The sequence below is a fragment of the Apteryx rowi genome, unplaced genomic scaffold (genome assembly GCF_003343035.1).
Source record: "Apteryx rowi isolate R43461 unplaced genomic scaffold, aptRow1 scaffold_255, whole genome shotgun sequence".
Lineage (NCBI taxonomy): Eukaryota > Metazoa > Chordata > Aves > Apterygiformes > Apterygidae > Apteryx > Apteryx rowi.
In genome coordinates this window covers 102210-129479 of record NW_020448919.1, presented here as the reverse complement: position 1 = coordinate 129479, position 27270 = coordinate 102210, and the positions used below count along the sequence as shown (strand labels likewise).

Genomic DNA, 27270 nt, shown 5'->3' with positions numbered 1-27270 from the left:
GGCGGCGGCGCCCGGCCATGCATGTCAATGGCAAGGTGGCGCTGGTCACCGGGGCGGCGCAGGGCATCGGCCGGGCCTTCGTCCAGGCGCTGCTGCACAAGGGCGCCAAGGTAAAGCCTCCCCCTTCCCCGGGCTGCGCTGGGCGGCGGGGGCTGCCGTCGGGGGCCGCGGTCGGGGGCCGCCGCCGCCGCTCAGCGCCGCCGCCCTCCCGCCGCGCAGGTCGCCCTGCTGGACCGCAACCCCGAGGCCGGCCGGGAGAGCAAGGCGGCCCTGGACGGGCAGTTTGAAGCGCAGCGGACCGTCTTCATCCAGTGCGACGTTACGGACCAGGAGCAGCTGAAAGGTAAGGAGGAAACTGCCAGCGCTGCGCGCTCGCTTAACGTGCAGCGACCTGAAGCAGCCCGGGCTGCTCAACCAATAACTGTGCAATTAAGGTTTCTGGAGGACAGCCTACTCCCAATCGCTTCTGACAGTGACTCAAAAAGGATTTGTTTCTGAACCTGCAGATGTGAAATGTTATTGCCAGCATGTGTGTTTTCCACTGTGTTACTTCGCATGTTGTAAAAAAAAAAAAAAAAAAAACTGAAGAAGTTATTTACCCTGAGTGCTGTGTGATCGTTTTGCGTGAAAGCCTCTTCAGAAGATAATTTTTATTTTATGAGTAATATGCTTTAAAGTACAGACTTGCTTTTTATGAGGTTCTGGTGCAGACTCCATAGCTGCATTCGCTCATCGCAGGGGTGATAAATTCTGCTCTGGGTTGCAGCGCTCTCTCCATACAGCATGCCTACTTGCATGTGTGCTGCTGCAGCTGAAAGAAGAAATGGCAGAAGATGGGACACTGCTGTAGCACCCTGTTAAATACAGTTTGGGAATGCTTCATGTACATTTTGCAGATGCAGGCAGCAAGGGGCTTCTGTCATGGATAACTGGCATATGTGTTCTCATTTACAGAATAAATCCTGTTGCCTACTGAGTTTCTATAATATCTTATAATTACGGGGGAGCTGTCATAATATTTCATAAGAGCCACATCATTTCATGAAAGTTTCATTATTAAGGAATACATTCATAGCTAATGAGTCAGATTCAGATTTTGACATCACTTTTGTCAGTGCCCTTTCACCGGAATTGTTCGCGTCAGGCTAGATGTGAACATTTAGTTTTGCTTTTATTCACTATACTTCACCCACTACTTTCTCAACAGCAGCGATTGAACATATTCATTCCTCTTTCACAAAACATACAGCAGAATTCAGCAATGTTGTTCACTGCTCTGGGCTAGCGTGAGTATGCCTAATCCCAAATTTTTACATTAACTGTTTGTAAGAGATGTAAGGTTTTAAACTTGCAATCTGTTCAGATCAGCAAACAATCTTCTGTCAGCTAGGTCGATTACTGACTTTTCCTCTAAGTAGGAAGAGTTACCCAGGAGCACAAAAATGCATCTTAGGGTTAGGAAATATGTGCCGCTACATGGATGTTACCCCAGAGTGCTCTCTCCCGCCTCCTGTGTTTCCATGTCTCTGTAGCGCAAGGYCAGTGTAATGCCAGATGGGAAAAGCACTGGGAACTGGAGTGAGCAGGATGGGCCAGGGAGGGAGGGTTCAGAGCCAGTTAGTAGGGAAAGAGCAGTCCAAATCGGATGGAAATCACAGGAAGGAGAAACAGCAAGAATGTAGGCTGCTGCTTATACTGCATCATGCCTGTGGTGGGTTTCATAACATTAACTTGTAATCACAATTTATAAACCTTGGGAGAGGGTTGGGGGGGGGGTTGAGGCGGGGTGGGTTTTTTACTGTTTCCTTCTACAATTTTTTCCAGTTGCAATTGCAAGCCACTGCTTAAGAAACCTACATTAATTTCACTCCTGGTCTTTTAAGTTCTCAGTGGATGCATCAAATCCTGTACTTGTTTGTCAGGCCCAAGCTCTTGTGCTCACATCAAGCTCCCCTGATTTTACTGTAGCTTTTCCCAAATGAAACAAGTTGCAGTACTGGAACCAGTATATGTAGGTACATAATGCTCATGACTAGAAGACCAACTCTTCCATCTACATTCATGCCTGTGCTTTTTTCTCTGGTGGCTCTCTCACATATTATGCTCCTCCCACCGCAGAATCTTCTATCTTGACCTACTTTTGAAAAATCACCATACATTTATTTTTGCTTTCCATGAACATTTAGGAAGCTCACTTAAGACTGGTGTTTATGCCTACCTTCCACTGTTTTTCTTACCTCTCCTTTAAAATGGATCCTCTTCTTCATTTTAATGGTCAGAATTCTATATGATTACTTTTATTTTTTACAGTTGTGAGCACCAAGTAACTAGTGTGCAATGTAAACAAAGAATTATTCTGCTTTCAAAAGATGAAGAACAAGTCAGTTTACCCTGATGTGCTGGTGACAATGCTGATTAAGAAACTATAATGAGGTTTTTTTTTGTGTGAACAGGTAACAGATGGGATCACTGTAGCCAGATAAACTTTTACCAGAAATATTCCAAATCATCCTTTATTTTAACATAGATATGCAAACAGTTGAAAAGTATTTGGTTATATTCTCAATGTGTAAGCTAGAAATCTACAATTAATCAAGACTACCTGTAAACTCAATAAACAAGTGATTAAGACAGATCATTTGGCAAAAGTGTTATTATCAATGGGGTGGTTGAAGGCAAAAGATTTTGAATGATAGGCATTAAGAATGAGGCTGATGAAAGACAATATAATGAGAAGCTTGAAAGAGAATCAGAGAGCCACTTTCCAAAATTAGGAATCTAACGGAGGATCCAAATAGCATTTTTTGTACCCATTGAAACTAAGCTAAACTAATTTGTTCTGCTCCTAATAAAGTCAAAGGTCTTCACTTGCCGTTGCTGGTACAGGATCAGAAGGATGAGGAAAGGAAAAGCGATTCAAGAGTTCTGTTCAGGAAGCAGAGAATGAACCAGTAACAAGAAAGGCAGAAAGCTAGTATAAGAGGTTTTAAAAATATTAAAGATGTAAAACAGACAACTGGACAAAGAAAACCTTTTCCATCAGCTGCCTAGCTCTTGTTCTGGCGACAAGATGATGATTCTGATGGACTTAGAGCATTCAGGCACAGAAAAGGCTGCAACAGTACTGACCATCTGGTGCAAGAACAAACTTTTATAAGCCCCTTCAACTGCTGCAAAAAAGATAGATTTCTCAAAGCTACTGCCATACTCCTGATTGACACTAATTGCCAAGAACCGAAGAGCAGAGGATTCAGGTTCCTGGGACCACCTTTTAGTAAAGTGGTTTCATTRAGGCCTGTCATGTCAAGCATACTTCCAGTATACCTGAAATACTCTAGATTATTAGTCAGCCACCATATGATGTATTTTAAAACAATATTTGTGTGCATGTGTGCGTGTGTGTGTCCATTTGGTTCTTGGTTTGCAAAATAATAAATATTTAGTGGTGATGAACTGTATTTGGAAGGAAGAACATACAAGCTGTCGGTATATAAAATAGATATAGACATATATATATACACACACATATATACATATGTTTCAGATAATGTCAGCAATCATGGGAAAGCTTAGTCTGGATTGGACATCTAGAGGTCATCTCACCCAACTACCCCCTCTAAGCAGGGCCATCTTAGATGAGTTTGCTCATCACTATGATATCATTGTGTTTTTCCATATTTATCTTTTGTTTTAGTTCAAACTCTGTCACCTGGGAGAACACAATGTCACTTTATTTTGAAATGCTTTGGAAGACTGGTTATTTCTTTCCATCAACAGATATCTGAATTTGAGAAATGCATTATTAAGTTATCTGATAAATAGGATGCATAATAATTTATTCATAAATGGATAAAATTAATCAAGAAGTATGACAAATTAGTTGTAGTTAAGAGATTCATACTGTTTGTATTAGTTACATCACTGAATAAGAATTACATTCTTAAAATAAGTTGCACTCAAACTCAACCAAGAAAATTGTTCTGAATATATAAAGCTTTTATTTTATTTTAGATTTAAAATAGATGAGACCAAATCTGGAATTTATTGAATATATCAAACCGATAGAAGAACAAGCTGTAAATGCTTAATTTATATAATGAGGGTGCCAAACATCCTCTCCAATACCACAGTATGTATGGCTACTAAGAACATTCATAACAGGATTGTTATCAGGCACTATAAAACTGAATGAAAAGATTACTATGGTATCTTAATCTCTTCAGTTTTCCTGAATATGTTTAATATTAGTGAATGGCTAGATGAAGAATCTAATTATGTCTTGCTCATTAACGGTTAACAAAATAGTTGTGATATTTATGTAGAGTAAAAAATATACATTACATTTATTTTCAATAAGTGCTAAAGAATTTCATCCTTGGATTTTACTATAGGTGCTTTTGAAAAAGTAACTGAACATTTCGGAAGGCTGGATATTGTGGTTAATAATGCTGGAGTGAATAATGAGAAGGACTGGGAAAGCACTATACAAATTAACTTGGTAAGCATTATCCGTTTTCAAATGTTCATAATTCAGTAATTAATGCCAGAATACACTTAAGTCAGGAGGCCATGGATTGTACAGATTGAGCAGATGACAGAACATTAATTATTAGATTGTTAAGTACAGGTATTTTAAAACAAAACTACATAACTGCATATGTACTAACCAATAAAAGTGTGTGTGGTGAGTCTTTTAAACTGTCTATCCAAGTCGTACAGCCCTCTGTAAAGGTACTTAGGCTAACACCAGACAACACTCTCTTGCTACAAAGCACAACAAAATCCGTGTAGATCTAATAATTTGGTCCCCGAAGCAGTAAAGCTGCATCCACATGAGGCCAGTGTGTTTATACAAAAGTTTCAGAATGTTTTAGCTACTTGTGAGACTCAGCTGGCCTGTACTAGAGAAATACATTGCTCACCATGGTATTACAAGAAAAAACTGTTCAACCAAGAGCTCCATATTTTCTTCGCTAATGAAGTAAGCATAAGATCTGAATTGTTTATGTAGGCCGTTTCAGCAACATCGCTGACTGAAACACACGTCTTAAGAGCACTTACCAGCTAAAACCCAATACATGCAACAAGTCTGTAAAATTTATTTAGAAACAGACTATTACCAGTTGTTTGATGTTATCTGGCTAGTCCTACAGCGAAGTCTCATTCTTCTTATTGGGAAAGAACATATATAAGCGAGTCCTCAGTATCTGTTTTTCAGTTGAAAGTTTTTCTCTTCAGTCTGCTTGGCTGGGAGATCTAAACTCAAAGGAAAGACCTACTTCTTGGCTGATAAAACTCTGACTAGCTTATATGCTACCACATATGAAATTCTAATAGAAGGATTAGGGTTCAGCAAGTCTCTCCTATGACCATACTTACCAAACATTATAATCTAGATCTACAAAGAAAAGTAGCAAAATAAATCTTGGAAGAGTGCAATGTGGAGTTTCATTCCAGTCAGTCATTTGGAATTTGTTAGCCCAACAACAGAGCTGAGTATAAGAAAATTAAAAGTTTATATTTGTGTCAAAAGTTTTATGGACAAAGGTACATGGGTAGGGGGCTCGGGGGAGAGGTTGAATGGAAGCCCAACGTAAAAGGAGAATTAGAATTTTCTTCTGGGACAAGAAGTAAATTCTGTTTGGTACTTTAGAATGAAAAGGGAATCACTGCTCCACTCTTTGCTTTCTCCCTTGATGCAATGTTACACATTTTTTTCAGTACATGGTGTAGAGATAACTCTTAATCAGGGACTACCTTATACAGTTGACAGAATATCAGCAATACAAAGGCATCTGTAGGCTCACTTGGGTATCAACAGGAGCTATATGGATCCTGAAACAAGATTTCTGCAGAACATTTTCTGTACTTAAAATAGAAAATAAATTGTGTCCTAACTGAAGTATTTCTGTAACTTGCATTTCAACAGTATTTTTCATTCAAATTTGAAAGGTACTGTCATCTTCATTGAAGTGCAAGCCTGTAAAAACAAAGTCCTTTGTGATGAAAGTCTTTGAATCACAGTGTGTCCATGAAAACAAACAAAAAACAGAAAAAACAGGACAAGTAATACAGGCTGTGTGTGAGACAACTTATAGAAAATTAATTGGAAAACTATATATATAAAAAAAAACATAGTTACAGATTTAATAACACTTTTTCTTGACCTTCCAAGTCTATCCAAGATGTAGTTTGCTCTTGGAAGGGACAGAACTGAGACCGCAGATTAAAAGTCCCATAATAAGAGAAATATATTGTTCATTTTCCTTTGCCTTTCCTTTACATCTTTTTTAAGATTTAACTATACCTGTTTGTTCCTCCCTCTTTCATTTCTTAAATATTCTGGCAAATCAAACATCAGGATGTTTCACTTTGTGAACTGACAGAAGTATGACACCATGCAATTTGAATATGTATTGGCACAGATGACTTGAATTCGAAAGAAGACTTTGGGTTCCTAATGATTTTTTCCTCTTTATTTCTGTGCCTGAAGTTAATTTAGAATGCAGGTTATTGTAGTTAGCTATCCACCCGTCAAATTTGCAAGCACAGATAGTTAGGCATGACTGAAAAAATTGAGGTCCATGTGAGAAACATTCGTCTGAGATTCACTTATAAATTTAGCTCAAATAATGAAGACGGTGCTGATCAGCAAATCTTGAAGATATTTCATCCCCAGGTGAATATCCTAACTTACAGAGTCAGGCCCAAGCAATTTTTAAATTCCAAGAGCTTCATACAGGAGGCATTGAAAACTTCCTTCTCCTATTCTTTTTGTCTTATTGCCAGTGTTTGGGCACTAGGACACAGATGTGAGTTTGAAGCATCTCAGGTAACAGAAAAACTAGAATCCAGATCTTCCAAAGCTATATGCATAACTATTGAGGTACTGCCACTAAAAATAAAAAGGGAAAGATATTACCATAAATAATAATCTGTACAATATTGTATAGGTGAGATCACCTTAAATGTACTAATGACTTAATTCATAGCTGAAAGTTGAATAAATGCATCAATTCATGCAGGTAGCTGTGGAATSAGCATATATAAAATGAACAAGAATAACCATGTGGGTTAAATCAAGGACACTCTAGGATCTAAATATCTTCGCTTATCTTTTAATTTGAATATTCTTTTACTGCGTATAATTGGATGAGTTGGTTACCTAGCTTCTTTCCATAGGGTATTTCTATCTAGTTATAGTAATTTCCATGAACCAGTATATAAACATTTAATGCTTCCTGCTAATTAACTATAACAATGGAACAATAACATCTGCTATATATAATATGTTGTTTTGGTCAGTCCCATAAAATATTTTTTGCTTCTTGTACAGAAAGGAACAAAATATATATGAACTATGTAATTTTAAAAATGTCTCTGTATCCCCAGAGTAGGAGATATAAATACCCTTTGTATTATCTCTAAGAATAGGAATAAGTTCTATAGCCACACATTTTGATACATGCTATGCAAGCATTTTCTAGTTAAAAAAGAAAAAAACTCTACATGCCATTCTTCATCTTAGTAATATTATTTATATACTGATACAACAAATATTCCCTGCCCCAGTTTAAAGTACAAAGTACAAAAGTAGAGCAGTACAGAGCAAGATAAATCAGAACAAACACGTATGGGGTGTGTTCTTTACGGCTACAACAGTCCACAGAACCGGTTGGTCTTCAGGARCTATTTTTAAAGGAGTGCAGGGAAGTTCCCTGATAACATTTCTTGAGAAAGTGTGAGTAACAGAAATGAAGAAGCAAGTCTGAAGAGTGGGACATAATTTAGAAGGAAAAAGCGGGAATAAAACACAATTCCTACTTGTATCTATTACAAATTCCTGAGGAGGAGAAAAGACAGATTGATAAAGATAGAGGTAAAGGGAAAAAAAAAAGAGTAGCAAACACTGAAAAGAGATTCCTGTAGCAATACATTCCACAATTTAGCTATATTCTGTGCAGCACAGTATCTACCTTTTCATTACTTCATTAATATTTATATTAACTTTTTTAGTTAAGTATTCCAGCAATGCCATCCCTTCCTAACCGCAAGCCCCCAAAGTTGATAGTGCTGCCTAGTAAACGCCAGCTTGATCAATTTGTTCAATTGCTGGTTCCCATACAAATGTACACTCTTGTTATTATGATACATAAAGACCTTGGCAACTATTTAGGAATTCTGTTTTTTAAGTGGATATTACTGGTGTAGTTTCAACAATCCACATGTGCACGCACACACACACACACACACAGAAAAGCATGAACACATGACACACATTTTTATCAAGAGCTGTATCTACAGACCCTCTGGAATGACAAGAACAGTGTTTCTGGCATTCAACTTCACAAGAACTTATGCTTAAGAAGTCCAGAAATTTTTGTAATCTAACTTTCTTTCATGAAGTCCCTAAAAAAAGAAACCTGGATTTCAATTGGCCTTGAACGTATACATGTTAGCTAAATAAAAATTTGCTTCCTTAATTTTATCTTATGTTGATGATGTTAAGCTTCCTGGAACAGAGAGTGGCCACTATAACTACAATATCTTTTCTCTTTACAAATACATTTAGAACATTTTATAATAAGTGAATCCAAAAATTTATTTGGACGTCCCTTTTTCATGCTTGTATTGGAGATTTCTGAAGACAGAGATAAGTCATGTTATACAGTTAAAATGTAAGAGTACTTCTGTTACATATGCTTACCTATTAAATATTACTGGAATTAAAAGTGCAGAAGCACTTTACATAACATTTTGACTTATTGTTTTCTTATGCCAAAAAAAATTATTTTTCAGATATACTCATTCCCTAAATGTAACTAACTAGATTCATGCAAGAATTTGACAGCAAAATCACAATTTTGTGCCATTTAGGTGATGATTTTTCACACTTTTTAACTAATATCTTTGTTCTGGCAAAACTTTCAAGTGTAGGCTATAACCTGGGGATGACAAGAAATCCCTCATACAGGATCTGGTTATTTAAGTGTTTCTCTGCTTAGCATCACAGATTCATCTAATTTATTTTGGAATCTAAGTGTGTACCTGTATAAAAAATGAAGATTTAGTTTTAGCGAAAACGGGGATAATTTGATTTAGCCTTTGGGAGAAGTACAGTACAACTGTTAAAACTACAGTACAGCACAACAGTACAATTATCAAAATATGTGCAATATAAATAGTATTGCTAAACTGCATTGTCCAATGAGAAGTTTTGTTTCTCCACAATATATCTTAAGGCTGGTTGACAATACCTTTGAATAAATACCTAGCCCTAACCTCAAAACATTATGTATGTGTACTGGTATACAAATTTAGTCCAGAAAGATCAAATTCATAAGCTGCCAAAAATCTTGAAAGCATTCTGCTAGAAAAACAATAACCATTCATTAACATGTAGGGGGATGCCTTTTTATTTGTTATGCATATCTGATACTAACTTGTTTATCTATCTTTTGAGGAAAAGAATTGGTTCTCTTTTCTATTACTACTTTGCCTAGTCTTATATGACCAACAAGACATATAATGTTATTGTACTGTAATAAAAAGTTCTTCTGAAAATCATGTCAGAAAATTATGTCATTTTTACACCATTTAAGATGTGTCTATTTCAGACATGCTTCAATCTTAATAAAAATAGAAAAAAATAAGTGTTTAGACAGAAATGGCAAAAAGGGAGAAAGYTGACATCCTACCTTATTTAGGATTCAGAAGGACTGGTTTCTAAAATACAATATCTAGTGGAGTTCTTGTTCTTCTTCAATCTCTTGTCTGCATTTTAATGATAGCTCCCCCCCCTCCACCAAAAAAGGCAAATGTACATCAGCAAAACCACCAAATGCCTGAAGTCAGTCAGAGAGAAGAAAACTTCAAATATATGTGTAAAATTCGTTCAGGCATGTGACCCTCTCATCATTACTAGGCAAAATGTGGCAGTACTCAGGAATTAAGTGTTTTTATTTTTTTCATTGGTTTGACTAATTGATTCATGCAAACAAAGGTAGCAAATTTCTGTGAATTCRGAATAGTCAATTTCTAAAGTGAAGTCTGCCTAATTCTGGGTCTGGTCCTGCAAAATCCTTAGATTTGTGCTGCAGAGAGAAGAATGCAACAGTGTCTGTTCAGTTTTTGATATCTGAGCTACATAAAAATGAAATAATTTCCTCAGCTGTCTTGTGATCTTCAGGTGAGAGTACTGTATTGAAAATACTGTAGTTAAGAAACACTAGTTGATAGTATACTATTTAGTGCATTTGTTAAACCAATATGTACATAATTTAAGGTAAGATCTATTTATCAATAAACAGTAAAGCTGTTACAGTGAAGGAATAGAAGAAGTAAACCTGCAACCTTGGGGTGTTCTGTATAAAACAAATTCCATTTGAGGGGGTGGAGTGGAAAAAAAGGAAATGTAAGCGCAGTGGTGGCCTATTTAAAGACGCAAGGAAACAGAACACTTCAAACTATTCTAAGCTCAAGAGGATCAATAGGAATACGTAAAGAAGACRTACTACCAGAGATTGACACTATCGTAGGAAACATTACAGATGTCAGAAAAGCCATCAGTAAATCAAAAGATGGGAAAGTAGCTAGAAAGCATAGCATTATTGTGCAGATGTCTGAGTGATGAAACTACTGTGTTTTCCTTGCATTTTTTTTCAACAAATATAAAATGAAGAAGAATGAAGCACAATTCAACTGTCCAAAAAGTAAAAGCAGAACCTAAGCAAGCTGAACAATTGAGAGAACTCACATTACTCCCGGTTATTGGGCAAGGTGGGGGAAGGCACTTGTGCAACACATCAGACACAAAAACTTAAGCTTAGGCAGTGAATTTGAGATTAAGCATTCAAGACAAACCATTTTTTTCAGATATATTGTGAAAGTATGGGTAGAGGAGCAAACGTTTCCTGAGAAAAGATTTTTTTAACGTCTAGAACATCTTTGAGGATATTCACAGGGAGAGATTTAGGGAAATGAGGGAATATTAACCAGTCTTGAGAATTTACATCCTCAAAAATCTAAGTATTCAGCTAGCATTTGTTGTGGTAAATAACCTAAGAAATGATAGCTGTCTTACTCCATTTTCTTACTCTGTGTTGCTCATTTTCTGGGTCATAAGGAACTGGTAAAGAAGCGTATTTTAAAAAACTCATGTGCCCAGCTACTCAAATTGCAATAGTAATCCTAGGTCCTTGAGGAACATGTGGGGGAAAAAGTAAGGAAAACTGCACAATAGATACTAAAGCACAGTATTTCACTCTTATACCATACAAGAGCTACTGATCTCTAGCAAATGATCAAATCCTGCTATACATTCCTTCCTTTCTGCCTCTCCCTTGCTAAGCTTCTTGGTTTCCATAGTTTGGGCTAGAAAATACAGCCTGAAAATTGATTTAATAAAGTAAGTAAATAAACCAGTCTATACATAGGAATGCCAATGGACTTGCATGCTTGCTGCAGCCTGTCTGCTTTCGAGGAAATCTGTATTAATGACAGGATCAGTCCCACCTCTCTGACAAACAGCAAAATGCTAAAATTTTCYAGAGATCTCACTAGCAGCACTTGGTTTCAGACTTTTAAAGTGTGTCCTAGGTAGTTTATGAATAGCTCATAAAATACTTCAAAATGTTTCCTTCTAGATAGTCATCTATCTGCAGTATCACAATATGAAAGTCAAATGATCTTGGGTCAAATTCCAGCCCTGTGCTGGAATGCTTTATGAAACTGCAAATCCATTGCTCTTTCTTTCTTTTTTTGTTCAGTATCCCTAGCCTAGAATTGATTAACTTAGAAACCTATGTAAAATGTCAGGACAGATTAGTGATTACCATTTTGTCCTCTCAAAGGAATGCATATTGCCATATCACTTTGGCAACAACAGAATAGTCATCTCCAGTACTGAATGCAGAGATAATTCCTCAGCATAGAGCAGTAGCATTCCTAAGGAGAAAGCAGAAGTGTCAAACCTCTGGAGGTGGTAGGGGAAACTTTATTAAATGGGTATAAGAAACTATGGCAATTGAAACACTTGTCTTGAAACACAAGAAAAGCAGCACTGCATACTAAATTATTCAAAAGCAATTGTAATTTGCAAAGGATGATGACTAATGATGTTTTGGAAGTCATCACTGCTAAAGAATATGCATTTTTTCATTTATAGATCAAACTAAGAATGTTACAATGATACAGACAGGGTATGTAAAACTGAACTACAGATGGCATGTTGGAATACAAGAACATTGTACTAGACAGGTTGCTAAAGCCAGAACAAACTGCATTAAGTGTTTGTTGAAGACAGAGTCTTATTAGAGTCAGTTTCAATATGTTTTTGTTGAGAGCAATACAATTAAAACAATGCAGCTGTGGGAAGCACAGAAATGACAAGAATCTCAGATTTTTTAACTTTTGTTTTTGATTTTGACTCTGATACCTAAATTGCCAATCAATATGTTAAATCACTGGTTGTTGATAGGACGCTTCCAAGAGCAACCGAAAATGTTTTGAATATTTGCACAACTACTTTGCAAAGTTGTACCATGCAGTGAGATACAGGGCTTTGTTTTTATTACTGTATGGTGCTCCAGAATGTCTTATCTCCTCTAATCCAGATCTGTAACTTGGGCAAGCTAATACTAGGAAATGTTCCCACACTCTCCATCATAACGTCACTGGAAGGAAGTCTAGACTCTCTACTGGCAGTTATAGTGAGACTGGCATTCCTGGGAGCATACTCAGATCTTTAATGCATCTTAACAGGCTGTCCTTATTATTTGCAATAGTAAAACATTGTATTTTGATGAGAAAACAAACATCAGTAGCACTAAGATCACAGGTTTTTCAACAGATAGGATGACAACCGTTTAGACTAGTTTCAGATTCTAATGATACCAGTTTTCAGTAGCCATGAGCAAAAAGCTAGGTTAGAGTCAGCTTTCCTAATTTTTCATTTCACCCGCATTTAATTGCATATTTGACTACTTTCCTACTCTTTGTTCTTGACATTTTTATGGCGAACATTCATGCAGCTGAATGCAGTTGTAAATAAAGTAACTGTAAAAAGTCTCTCCTGAAAGGCAACATGCTTTCATGTACAAAGTTATTCTTGCAGCATATTTTTGCCATAAAAGAACACTCAGACTTTGTTTAATTAGACAATTTTAAATGTTAACTTCCCCAAAATTGCTAATTGCAAAAGATAAACTATGAATTAGCATTCGTTAAGAGCATAGGATTAAGTTACTATTCTCAGAAGTATACACAAAGAATTATCCAACCTGAAGACACTTTCAGTTTCACCCCAACACATTCCCACTTTTCTCACTTCTTCAGAAGTTTATTGAAAGCCATGTTGCAGATATTTTTCTGGGCTGCAAAACACTCATCATTCTGTGGCTGTCTTACTTTCTATCGTGCATTTTTATGGTAGAGTGAAATAATAGCTGAAAAGATTTCTTCTAGAATTCAACCGTAATATTCTGTCTGACACCAACAGATAGGAATTCAAACTCGTATTTCATATGAGAAGGGCCTCAGGCTATAATTTATGCACTTGCAAAGATGGATTTCATAACAAAAACAAAAAAAATACTATTGTTCTTGAAAGTATATGCATTTCCTTGAAAAACCTCTTTCCCATTTCTGTTTGGCACCCAGATATGAGAGCCTACTTCAGTTAATTAACTCACCTGAATCCACAGGCTGTACTGGAAAGTGGTATTTAGACTTACAAGTACATATTGTATGACTTGTACTACAGTGAGTTCAGATACTGTTGTTGTTCTTTAGGGACTGTTGAGAGAACTTTCTCTCCTGGAGTTGGGGAATTTTGGCAAGACAGAGGAAGACCTGTCACAAAACAGCCTTCACCCTGAGTCTCACTTCATGGGTCTGCAGACAGCCAGGTTCCTGTCACCCTGTATATCCTGTTCAGAGTTTATCTCCAGAATAATTCTTCATGTTATCTGCCCAAACATCAGAAGTAGCCAGGTTATCCCAGATGAGCCACACTTGTTGAGAAGTTTTGTCTACAGATGACAGCAGGTGYAAGAGCAGTAATGGAATGAAAGTCTGCCTTAATTCGGAAGACAACTTCTCACAACACCTACATAAAGGAGAATGCTACCCCAAACAGCTTGAAGAAATGCTAATGGAATTAATGTAGTCTAGAGAGAAAAAGGAGCAGCACTGTGGTTTGGATAGAAGAGTCGAGCTACCCCATTTTCCTTGTCTTACAGTTGTGGTTTGGCCAAAGACTCATCTAGCTCTATCATCTCTTTGATTTAGAGGGCTGGAGGAAGAGAAAAATCCTCTGGGAGCCCCAAGCTGCTTCCTGCTGCCACTGATTTATTTCCTCTATCCCTAAGTGGATTTCTCTTTTTCTATCCAGCAGGCTGAGCCACTGCTCCAGGGCATGATAGGAGCCACAGCTGCTCTTCATAGCTATTCATTAACCCCTTCCTTTCTAAAATGTCTTATCACCTGTCACAACTTGTCACATGTAAAAAACCCAAAACAAACTAACTAAAAATCCCACAATCTAACCACCCTTAAATTCTAGGTCTAACTTCAGCTGAGCTGCCAATGGGTTTATCTTCAGAATAAGTGTACCTTACAGCAATACTAGTGGGCATTAATGATCTTGTTTTCCAATAAAAGTTTTGAAATTTATATTCAACAAGCAACATTAAATAGTTCTAGACATTACATTTATAATGACTCCGCTACTTTATAGGTTGTGAGAGAGGAATCAGATATAATTCAGGATTTTGTAAGCCTCTGGAGACAGTTTTTTGGAATGTTTCTGTTAAATCATTTAATCAATAACATTCTTTTGATATTGATCAAAACATTTTTAAAAGTATGTAACTTATGACAGAACTCCCCAGAAGAAAAACATAAAACAAAAAACCTTTTTAATGGGAATTTTTTGTTTAAGAAAAGTTTAAGATGTTATTTCAGAATTTTGAAATACTAATATTTTGTTATGTTTACATTATACCATAATACAGCAGAAATATGGAAAATATAACAGAAAATAATGAAACTACAGAAAACAAAAAACCCCCCACTGAACTCAGTATCAAAATTCCTAAACAAATTTGGGAATGAAGTCTGAAGCTGTTTTATCTCTGACAGTGATCAGTTTAACTAGGTGTTACTTGGGCACTGAATAAAGCAATGTCAAGAAAGCAAGATATGCAGTCTTCCAAATCTGATGCCCATTAAAATCAAGAATATTTCTTGAAGAAGGGTAACAGAACTTGAATTAGGAGTTTCACATTATATTTTACAACATATATATTTAAAAATATCAGCTAATGAAAATGAAATACCTATCCTAAAGTTATTCCAACTTTGGTTTTGGAATTTAGATAACAGTAGAGGAATGCTTAATGTTCTGATTTTTAAGAGCTCTTCCTTTCCAGTACAGCTAGCCACTAGCCATTAGGATGTTAGCCATACACAGGTTTTTCACTGTGTGTTTGTGTTACTTTGGGAGATTTTCATCTCTGTGATTCACAAATCTGTAAACCCTCCTTCAGAACTCTCAGGGAATTACATGCAGATGTGGAAAGATTTGTAGGGCCACTTCATCTTTTGAATGTCTTAATTTTAGTTGGATCCAATATCGCTAGGCACTAATAAAATATACATGGAGTTCTAGTTTAAAAGGTGAAGTAATACTTGTGGAAATACAGAAGTGATTCAATTTATATGTTCATTTTAAGTAGAAATTGTAAACCAAATGTGAATTGATTATGGGGAAATCTAACAAAAGCAGTAAATAGTTGTGAAATCTGTCACTAATGTGGTAATACTGTGATATTACACAAGTTAGTAGCTCTTGCACTAGGGCCATCTCCTGTTACCTTTCTAGTAGCACTCATTAATTTAACTAGTAAAGGGACACACTCTCTGGGAGAAACTCTTCCTCTTGATTTGTTTAGGAGGCCGATAACTACAGGCTTTGCCTTCATTTAGAAATCTCAGCTTAAATGTCTGAAGTTTGGTGGGATGAATCACAGCAAAAGTTCTGACTGCAGCTGGATTCAAAAAGAAATCTTAAGGAATCAAGATTATACAGGTCTCAGAAAAAAATTTCTTCCTTAAATTCCTTTCTGAAAAAACAAAAGTTCTTACACAAGCTGCAGCTAATATTATGCTAACACTGTCTTTCACATCTCTTAGAATGCCTTTTTTACCTTATCTACGTTTGTCAGTTTGGGTTAACCGTCTTTTGAGAGGAATGGTAAAACTCCAGCAACTTCAGTCAGAAAAGAATACATATTTTAAATACCCTGGGAGCAGAAATTTATCACGCAACTTAATCCTAAAACATGGAGGTTTCTTATGCCTCCAGCTAAGTGGAGTTATAAATGTTACTGATGTCTTCAGATTCAGTACATTTTCAGTTACGTTTTTTACAAAGTAGAGAAGTTTGGCTGTGCTTAGTCAATAGAAATATTGAGATTTGGATCAGTTCATCCGCCACTCATATCCTCAGACAAAACATTTGTTTGGTCTATAAATTATTTACTTATTCTATATTTCATTTGCTTCACAGTGTTTCTGGTTGTAACATTTTAGTTTGATTATTCATACCTGAATWAAAAAAAAACAACTGCTATTATTTCTATCCACTGCAATTCTGCTTCTGTAGTTATTATGAATTGTGTTACTGTGGAATATCTTATTTGTGTATAATCTTCAAAGTATAAGATCACTGCTAAAGCAATACAAGCTCTGTGTACCACAATTAAAGCAAGATTCAGTTTTTAGGAGCTACTGGAGACGTATTTTGAATATGCCTTTTTTCCCTATACCAGACATCTGTGATTAGAGGAACCTACCTTGGCCTAGAATATATGAGAAAAGGAAATGGAGGTGATGGTGGAGTAATCATTAATATCTCATCCTTGGCAGGTGAGAATATTTTCTATCTAAATATTTGCTACTTACTGGTTTGTTTCTAAAATAAATGTTGATCACTCGTATTTTTCTTCTTTCTTATGAATCTTCTTTTTTTTCCTATTATGAGCTAGTTTTCATTATAGCAACAGAAGTAACAGCAAAGCACCATAGCTTTCATTTGCTTTTATCTCCACAGTTCAAAGAAGAATTCAGTAATTTTCCTAACCTATCAGTCTTTTATTTAATAATTTTGAGCATGATGTAAAAACTCTATCAGATAGGTTTTGCTTAATATATGGCGGTATGGAAACCTGAAAAAAACCTAACCAGCCTCAAGTCATTATACTTATTCAACACTATTCAGTAGCATTGCTAAATTAAAACAATGTGTACACTATACTGTGTGTAAGCAATATAATCCAATGTATAGACCTAATTTGAATTCAGGGTTTCTTTAAAATTGGTTATTTCTGATATTATATTTATCAGGCACCAAATATGGAAAAATCAGATAATCTTTTCACAGAAAGAGAGGAAGCAGCAGCAGGTCCTCCCTACTCAATTCCATAGGAGCCCAACTGTAGGAATATTTAAGATTAGACTGTATCTATTTTGTTAATGAAGGTCATCACACGTACTCTGTCAATGTTTCAAGCCCTGTCAGATGTGAGCCACCTCTGCTCAAGAAGCCATAGTATTAACATTCTTATTTCACTGAGCTTAAAATAACACATTTTCTGTTCATAAATTGAAATACAGATAAGTAATCAGTACCAAACCAGTTACATGTTTCTGAGTTAGTCAGAATAATTGCTGCTCAGCTGCAAGGTTGAATTCTGCATCCTTTCCTGTAGGTACACTGTGTTGCAATGACTGTCGTCACAGTGAAAAAATACAAGTGAAGGGGAAATGGGCAATAAGAATGGAATGATGCTTCCTGATACCATTCCTCAAAAAAATTGTGGGGAAATGCGTGTCCTCTCTCCTACTTATTGTCTCCTGATACTGCCATAGAGTTTGGGAAAAATAATATCCATACTGGCTTACATTTGTATTGTCAATACTTTCTTCAGCATCCGTGCAGAATACCATATCATAGTCACGTTATTCAGGGGGAGCCCTATGTGTTTTAACAGTGTAAAGCCAGTAAGACAGCAGTAGCCATAACTCCCGACTGTGGATGGGGATCAGTGCAGGATAGTTGTCAATGTTCTGAATACTGTTAAATTCTCCTGTATACTGGGGAATTTGTGATGAGAAAACCAGTTCACCCTATTGACATAAATCAGGTGAATATCTTAGTTTAAGAGTATCTGGCTTAACACATATACTTACCTCAACAGGTGGGTGTTTATTAAAAGTCTCCATGTAACTTTAAGTCAGTCTTTTCAATACTGCCTAACACATTGCCTACTGAGGTCAGCAAGCTTATCTCCATTGACTCAAACAGACATTGTATTCAAACCAAATTAACCAGAAGGAAATTGCTATTGCAGTAAAACACTTCACCAACACAAGTAAAAGATTAAACATTTTCACAAAAGTGCTGATGCCCATGGAATACTTAAAAAAGGGCAAAGGTAGCAATTTCATTCCTTTTCTAATCACTCTCAAACAAATACAAATTATTTTGCTTTTAACATCCAACATCTTGGCTTTCTTCAGTTTGATAAGAGCCTATAAGTGTCATCTTAATTATTCAATCAAAGTTTGTATTTATTTACTTACTTTCTAATGTGAATATTGCGCTCTAATGGTTGTGGCTGTCTCTGTCAAAACCAGTGTTCTTTGCTTTGTTTGCTCTTACATGACTTGTATTTGTCAATCACTCCAAGGTCAAAAGGAAAACCACACTATAAAAGCTGACATAGACCAATTTTTATAGTTTATTTATTTATTATTATTTGTGCTTTGTGACTCCAATTCTCCTTTACTGCCTAAAGGTCTAAGTCCTGCAGTTCACTGCATAGATAAAACTCAAACTGCCATTGACTTGTTTAACATTCCCTTCAAGTGTTTTCTTTTCTCAGAGGTAGCTTCTGCTGATCATTAAACTTTTGTGTGGTTTTGATCCCCCTCACTCCAGTTGTCTGCAAGATTTTATCAGATGTGTTCTGCAGATAGCAAGTATTTGTGTGTCTTGTTGAGCAGTAAGAAGAGTAATATTCAGTGCTTAAGTAACATTCAATAATCCACAGAAATGAGATTTAGAAACTAATCCCCGGGCACTTCAGTTCATTCTTAGAAAATTTCCTAGAAGTGATGCAGCTAAAAATTTCTGCTATGCTTTCCATGTTTCCTTGGGTTTGACTAAAATCCCAAGAGTAAAACTGACGTAAGGAATGCAATCTTGTAACCCTTCGTATTCTTAAGGAAAGGGTAGGATATAAATCCCTTTAATCAGCTCTCTCATCACTCTGTAAGGACCATCATGCCCCTAGTTCATTTTTCTAGTAACATATCTGGTTGTTCAAAAGAAGTTGTTCAAAGCACACTGCAAACATATTCCATACTGTTTATCTAGCCTTTTGCCTAAGGGCGATAAAGGAGATTTCTGTAATGTGGTTTGGAAAGATATTTAATTTAAATAAATATGGCTAACTCTTGTGATGTTATTTATTTGTAACTATTCTGTATTTTGGAATAGGCTTTGATAAGTATTTTATTAAACAAACCTAATGCAGAAATGAAAACTAATTACTTTGGCAAATTACTTTCCAGCGTGCAGAGAGTACAATATTTTTGGTTTGCTTCTAAATAGGTTCCATCAGTCTGCCAAAACTTACCTTTCACCATTTTCAAATATCCCTTTCACAACCGGTGAAAATTTAGGATGGCAGAAGACATAGTGATTATTAGTGAGAAAAAAATGAAATATTTTAATACAGTATTTAGATGTTCTAATAGTAAATATATTTCTCTAAAATATCACTGGAAAAAGAGCTTGATCTCTGCATAATYATGCTGTAGAAGGGCTGCATTCTGGTGAGGCCAAAGTCCACGTGAAATCTACAGCCATGTAGAAAACAGGCTTTGACTCTTTATTCTCTATGCCACACTCAACCAAATACAAAGTACAGTTTTTAAAGAATTGTTGAAACTTAAAAGATACTGTTAAAGAGAATTACATTTGTCTCAAGCTGCTTAACAGCGCAGCCATGGAGAAAAAGGGGGAATGGTGGAAAAGACCATCTAAATGCTAATAAATCTTATTCGGAGAGGCTTGTTCAAATCTCTGATGACAACACGTGTCCTGTGGGAAAGCATACCTGTGGGTATTCTGTATTCATCAAAGCTCTTCAGTGGACTGAAAGAAAATACTGGTTTCAACAAATTCAAGCTTACAATACAATCCTCCACCTCAAATACTAATTTCCCAACATGTGGGCCATGAAACTTAATTAAAACTATTGTCTGTGGTAAATGAATAAGCAATTGTAGTAAGAAGTAAGAAGAAGACATCATGTCTGAAATGGTAATGAGTGGTCTTGATGCCTTAACAACAAGGCAACCAGAGTATAACCAAAGATAAAAGCTGTCTCCTTGTCACCCTGCCAAGAATTGAGAGAAATAAAAAAGAGCAGATGCTTCTGCTGACACACAGGATTACTGCTGGATACTTGAATTGTTTTTGGTAAACAAAAGAGCACCTTCAGTCATCATGGAATCATTTGCGTTTCATCAAATAGTTCTTGATGAAGATCTTTTGGGGAAATATTTATATTTATTAAATTTTATCAAGAGTAAAGAAGAAGGAAGTTCCCTCTCTCCTTCCACGTAACAGTTCAGTGATGTGACAGCTTATCCAGATAGAGGAAAATCTAGATATAGTCACCTCCCCCTGCTCAGAGAGATTTAAGACTACATCTACTCCTTCCTAGGAGTACACCGCCACATCATCATCCATTTGAACCCCCTGTATTTCATGCCTAATGTTTTCCAGTCTGTTTCACTGATGCCATTCCACCTTGCATAAGAAATATTATGGGAGCGGTGAATAGAATCTAGATGTTTTAACTCTCCGGTGAATGCCCTAACTGATATGCTATGAAGTCATCTTCTTTCATTGGTTCAATAAATATTTAAGCAGAGCAGAATCAATGTCACACAGCAGTCTACCCAAAATACTTTACAGCGTAGTCTTTAGGACASTCTGGTAACAGATCCAGGTTCAGTTCGCCCTGCGGCAGGGAAGTGGCTCAGACCTAAAACTCCTGCACTGTGGTACTGGGTACTGAACTGATGAATAAAAGCGAGATGGCATTATCATTGTTTTGGGTGATGGATGCTAGCACTAGCCCTTCATTTTTATTGCTTTGGTTGAAAGTTACTCAACTGATTTCTTCTTTACTTTCCATGTTAGCAAAAAATAATAGTTTTTGTTAGGAGAGAATTGTTATTAATGCTTTGATTAAAAAAAAAGTTATTTATTCTTGCCTTCCTGCCTAGCTATTCCTTCTGCCTTTTGACATTTAAGTAAGTCTTTGAACCCTATCCCACTTCATTACAGTGAGTTGTGCCCTTCCTTTGTTTATTTCTTGACTTTCTCTTCCCTCTCAAGTAATTTGTCTCACTGTTGTTAAAAAACAAAACAAAACAAACTTCTAAATTCCTCCTCTGTGTTTTACAGTAAATTTTGTGTTATGTATGTCTCTTAGCTGCACCCTCACTGGGATTGTATTTATCTTTATAAGATATACAACAACTCAAGGGTTACCAAAAAAAAAAAAAAAAGAGTAGTACCATGTTATTGCTAACATGAATTAGCAAACTGATATCATGCCAACATTTCCAATTATCATGAAGAATGCTGAGGCTTGATGACAGTCTATCAGTTATAAATCACCAAAAAGAGGACTATTAAGCTTTGCTTGCAATCCCAATCTAGAGGAGTTACCTTGGAAGATATTTTTCATAAGATAAGTTCTCATTCAGAAGCATAACACATTAATCCAAGCTAAAGAGATAAAGACAGATTTAAGAGAACAACCAGCCACTAAGATAAGTCGTTCATTTCCCACCACTGAGCAGTCCTAATAACAATGTTTTCACGGATCACCAATGTAGCATTTAAACCAAGATAAAACCCTGAAGCTGTGAGGGTTGTAATTAGAGCTCTGTCCCTTCTTAGAAAGTTATTTCCTTTGGACAAAATGGATTCCAGAGCAAAGAGCCCACACAAGTCTCTGGCATCCATAACCTTTCTGACAATTCCATACTTAAGAGCTGAGTAGTGTATTCATCATCTCCACTGAGATAAGTCACACCCTTTCTTGATTATATCACTTAAAATATGAAATAAAAACCAGATATCTTAGATATGAATTGGGATGACTTCCATTAGAATTAAACACTAAGGCATCAACATCAGCATCCAGACTTTATGATGCCACATTTATAGACAAATTTCTCCCTCTAACTTTAGGACAGCCTGGGATTTGCTATTTATGAGGATATAGCTTTCACGTGGAATTAGAGTACCCATGCGCCCCCTTTCAGTCCAGATTGTCATGGTACAGTGGAAGTTGTTGGCATAAAGTTCAGAAATACATGTATTCATGGTCTGCCATGTCTGCTTGAATAGTTTGTTACCATCGAATTCAGTCTTACGAGAATGAAGCTCTTGTTTCTCCTCTGAAACATCTTTTCTTTCTCTACTGCAAATGATGATTTAATGCTCACCCGCTCCCACTATAAAGGTTCAGAATCTCAGCAGTCATTTTTTTGTTTTGCCTCTCCTTTTTCCCTCCACAGAAGATAGTAATGCTATTGCCCAGTATTGATAGCTCTTTTCCCTCTCTCCTTCCAAAGATCCTCCCATTCATTTATTGTTTCAGAACCAGGACCACTTTAGGAGGTACCTTACAGTGAAATTCTTTCCATCCCATCAAATCTGAGCTAGAACATTCTTCAAAAGCTTTACTACCCACATGCCTGCTTTCATTTCTTTCTGTTCACTATCTGCGGGCTTCACTTTTTCATTCCATTCATAGTGTTTTTTCATTCATCCTTATACCCTCTTCATTGAGGTCCTGCATTCCCTTCTTAGCACTATTTCCATTTGCTTATTGCAAAATGACCTCCCTACTTCATTTAATAGAGAACCCATCACCTATGACATATCAGAGTAGCATCACAAATAAAATAAATTTTACAATGCCTCCAATGATGCATCAAATCTGAATTATTTTGTTATATACACATACGTYATATACACATAAACTTCTTAGAGCAAAAACCACTATGCAAAAGAGTATGTATGTGGCCTACTCTTTTAGTCCTAAGCATATTGCCAAATAAATATGCATAATAATATTGCACTCAAAGATGTGTTACTAGCTGACTGCACTTCAGTCAGCTGTGCAGCACACATTCCTCTTTCTCTTATTAGGGCTAGGAGAAAAAGTTTTATCTCAGCTTTGTTACTATCCCACAGAAGTAACTTAAGGAAGGAATTTAAGTAAGACATTTTATTTCTTTACTGCTTTTTTATTTATTGATGTGTTACAAAGATAAGACGAATTCAGCTACAGTAGCTGAACTGGATTTTGCTATTTCCCTTGCCTTGACCCACACTTCCTCTCCAGAACCACTGTAAATAATTACAGGTATCTAGGATGCATATCAGGAGTTAAGGTGTCAGTAAGCAAAATTTATCTAAAATACTTTACATATATCCAGATTCATAGAATAAGTCTAAAAATCTTCCAGATCCTGTGCTCCATCTTTAAGTCATACTTCATATTTCATCTCAAAACTCATTCTCTTTTCATCACCTGCCCCTCTTTTGCCCCCCACTGTGTTTTTGTCTGTTATTTCATATCTTTTTTTGCAGCCTACCTTACAAAATATACTTTGCAAATTTTTACTAAACTGCCTATCTTTTTGTATCTCTATAAACCCATCATTTGTTCCATTATTGTCCTGTATGTGTGTGTTTAAGATAATCATAAGCAGGGGTACCCAACATCTTTATTCAGCTGCCTTTTTATTTTAAAGGACTCATGCCTGCTGCATTCCAACCAGTGTACTGTGCTACAAAGCATGGTGTAATTGGATTCACACGATCAATAGCAGTAAGTATGTGTTTTCAAAAACATTATCAGCAGCTCCTCGGGAACATGCTAAGTTTCTCATGTTCCCTCTCTATTGTCACACGACTGGAACCAATTTTCTTAAAACTAATGAAAGTGCCTGAAAGAGTGGAGGTTCCCTCCTTTCACAAGGGGAATCCAAGGATGGAATAAATAAGGCATGTGTGGGTTTATGATTGATCTGAGGTTTAGGGATCATGGGAGAAAGATTCTGAGAAGTAATTTAAGGACAGTGGGAGGAGCCCCAAAGTCCTAAACTCTTATCCAAGCTTTAACAATTTTTTAACTCTATCCCGGTCATTTAACATTTTGGTTACCTTAGTTGTAAGTCATACTGATGACATTTTTTATGATGAATAGGTGCTGAAGTGTGCAGAAAGTGAGTTCAACACAAAAATGTGGCCTATTATTTATTCTTACTTTTAGTTTATGTGCTAAAAAATACAAAATGACACATTCAGGATGGGACGTGTTGGATGTTATACAAGCATATAGTAAATCTTAGCTTGTGACTCCAAAATTTTCTAGTTAAATTCACAAAGAGTATGAGAAAATAAATTGAAGTGCATTAGTAAGTAAGTAAGTATTAGTAATAAGTGTTAGTAAGAGTATTAATAACAGGGTAATTACATGTTCAGCTTAAAGATAGTCTGCATACATAAGATTTCCAGTCTAACTTCCAGAATAAAGATTCATATTTTACTGTCCCCATCACTTTTTTTTCTTTAAAAAGATTTACTTAAGCAGATTGTTGCATATCACCTATTAGCCACAGCATGAACCTGAAACCTTGTTTTCCAGTTTTATTTTTTCATATATGATTAAATGTTACATTATAAGTTCAACAACAAAGAGTATGCAGGAAAATGAGAGGAAATGTTGTCTCTCAATGGAACATGAGAATGTTGGGAAGAGGAAAAATGGACCAAACATAAAAGATCATTATACTTACCAGGAAAGACAGACAGCCTAACACTGGGCAGGCATAACACTAAACGACTAGGACTTCAGTTTCTTTTCTTCTCCAAACCTAAAGGGCAGGTCACCATATCATGAAAATGACATATGATTTGCATAATACCAGAGAAGAATCCTTTTAAATTGTTAAGATATATGGAATTTATTGTTGAACAATTATGGTTACTCTGGGGCACAGATACACCAGGCATAGTTCATAAGTTCTGTGTTCTGTGCCATGACTAAGAAAGATCACCCAGCATTCAGGCTTCTCTGGTGCTACAGGCATGCATTGGTAGCATCACAGAGGAAGGGTCCTACCATTCCCCAGACAATTCATACTGCTTGATTTCATTAGGTTCCTGAGCTGTTCCCCACAAAAAAGGAGAAATAGCATAGAGAAAGGGCTACAGATTCCTCCAGCAGCAGCAATCCCTTCCAAACTCCTGCCCGGGAGAAAGAAATTTCCTGGGGTTCACACGAACTTTCCTATGTGGTTGTGTCCCAGGCCAACAATGCTGTGTGATAGATCCCTCCCCTGAYGGGACAAAAGGCCAGCTGGAAAGGTTTAGCATTACTATTACAGTGGTAGAGACTGAATCCTATTTCATTTGAAGCAAAGGAGGTAACATACAACCTTAGAGCTAGGTCTTAATTTGATTTCAGAGATTTTTTTTTTTTTTTTTGTAAATAAGAAAGTTCTTATACACTGGAAGCTTAGATTTGGGAAATATTTTTTACTTGTTTTTGCATAGGAGGGTTATATCATTATCCTAGAATACTGTTAATACCAAGAGCACTGATAACAAAAATTTTAGAAAAACAGCTGTACGGAAAGAAGAATTTTGATTTCTTGTAGAATTGTTCTCAGCAAAACATGTTGAACAAAAAAGATATGATTACTAGAGAAACCATACTTCAAACTTAGTTGTTGAAACAAAACAACCAGTAGCAACAAAATTGCCTATGAGGCAAGGATGTGAACATACTTGACGATAAGTATTCTTTGAAAAATTACTTTCACAATACTGTTTAAAATGATGACGATGAGTGCCTGACTTGTATCTCTTTTCTAGTTAGCTGCTAGTATGGAAAACTATGGTGTAAGACTCAACACTATTTGTCCAGGATTTGTCAACACACCAATTCTTCAGTCAATAGATAAAGAAGAGAATATGGGACAATATTATTCATACAAGGATGAGATCAAAAACATGATGCAGTTCTATGGTGTGATGGAGTAAGTAAAGTTAGATATAGTGTTCTTTGCCCTTTGTAAATGAAGAACAAGCATGCACAGTAGCACTTGCAGCTGATTTCCTGTTCCCAGTAAAGCACAGATCAAGTTCCTGGGCTAAGGATCGTATTTAATAGCCCTTGGTGGACTGTTCTTCCATAAATTTGTTTAATCCAGCTTGTTATGAGATACAGAGAGTGCCATTTGAATTGGGTTTCCATACAGTTTGAAATTGAAAGAGTGAAGAAATCAAGACACTGACAAAAATAGACCAAGTTAAAAAGAACATAGTAGTGACCACAGTAGATCAGACCAAAGAGTTACCTAGCCCACTGTCCTCTTTCCAGCAAAGGCCAAAAGTAGACACCTAGGAAAGTGTATAAGAACAAGACACCAATACACTGGAATATTTCTGGTATGTTTTCTTAGCCCCTAACAATTAGCCACTCAGACATTTCTGCACAAAGAAAATCATGCAACTATGTTGTGTGGCCAACAAATTGCATGTGACAAAATTCTCCTCACACTAATTTGTATGTCAGTCCTATAACTGAAATAGGATAATTCAAGAGCAAAGAGCTGCAGAGGATTTTGTAAAGATTACTTCTGTCCATTACTCTGACAGAGAAAACTTTGATAGAAAGCCCAGTGGCAGCTGGATGTCCACACGGATTTAGCAATAACTAGAGCAAACAAATGATGATTTGTAAAGTTGCAGCTGTATGCTGTATGTCCTGACCAAGAAGATTGAATTTCCTTCCTGAAACACTCTTCATTCTTCTGCTTTTGTTGAAAATAAATTTCTTCAAATAGTAGATTGTTTTATTTGCAGGGCATATATGTTTCCTCTGAGTGCCTTTACTTGTCCTTTTCACGTATTCTAGTATGCCACCATTCTGAAAAAAACAACTTTTTTTTCTTTTTAGCCCATCATTAATTGCTGAGGGACTGATAACAATAATTGAAGACGATACTCTAAATGGAGAAGTTATGAAGATTACAGCATCACAAGGGATTCATTTTCAACAATACAACCAATTGCCTTTTTCACCATCAAAGAGATAA

The 27270-nt window shown here is 36.3% G+C and overlaps 1 protein-coding gene across 1 annotated transcript; it reads left to right on the top strand.

Annotated features, from left to right (window-relative positions):
* On the top strand, positions 1-27270 carry HPGD (15-hydroxyprostaglandin dehydrogenase). The gene is made up of 7 exons (XM_026067239.1): positions 1-110; positions 220-343; positions 4392-4498; positions 16833-16929; positions 23917-23993; positions 26045-26208; positions 27132-27270. Exons 1-7 carry the CDS (start codon positions 18-20, stop codon positions 27268-27270), a joined length of 801 nt encoding a protein of 266 aa, XP_025923024.1. The 5' UTR covers positions 1-17.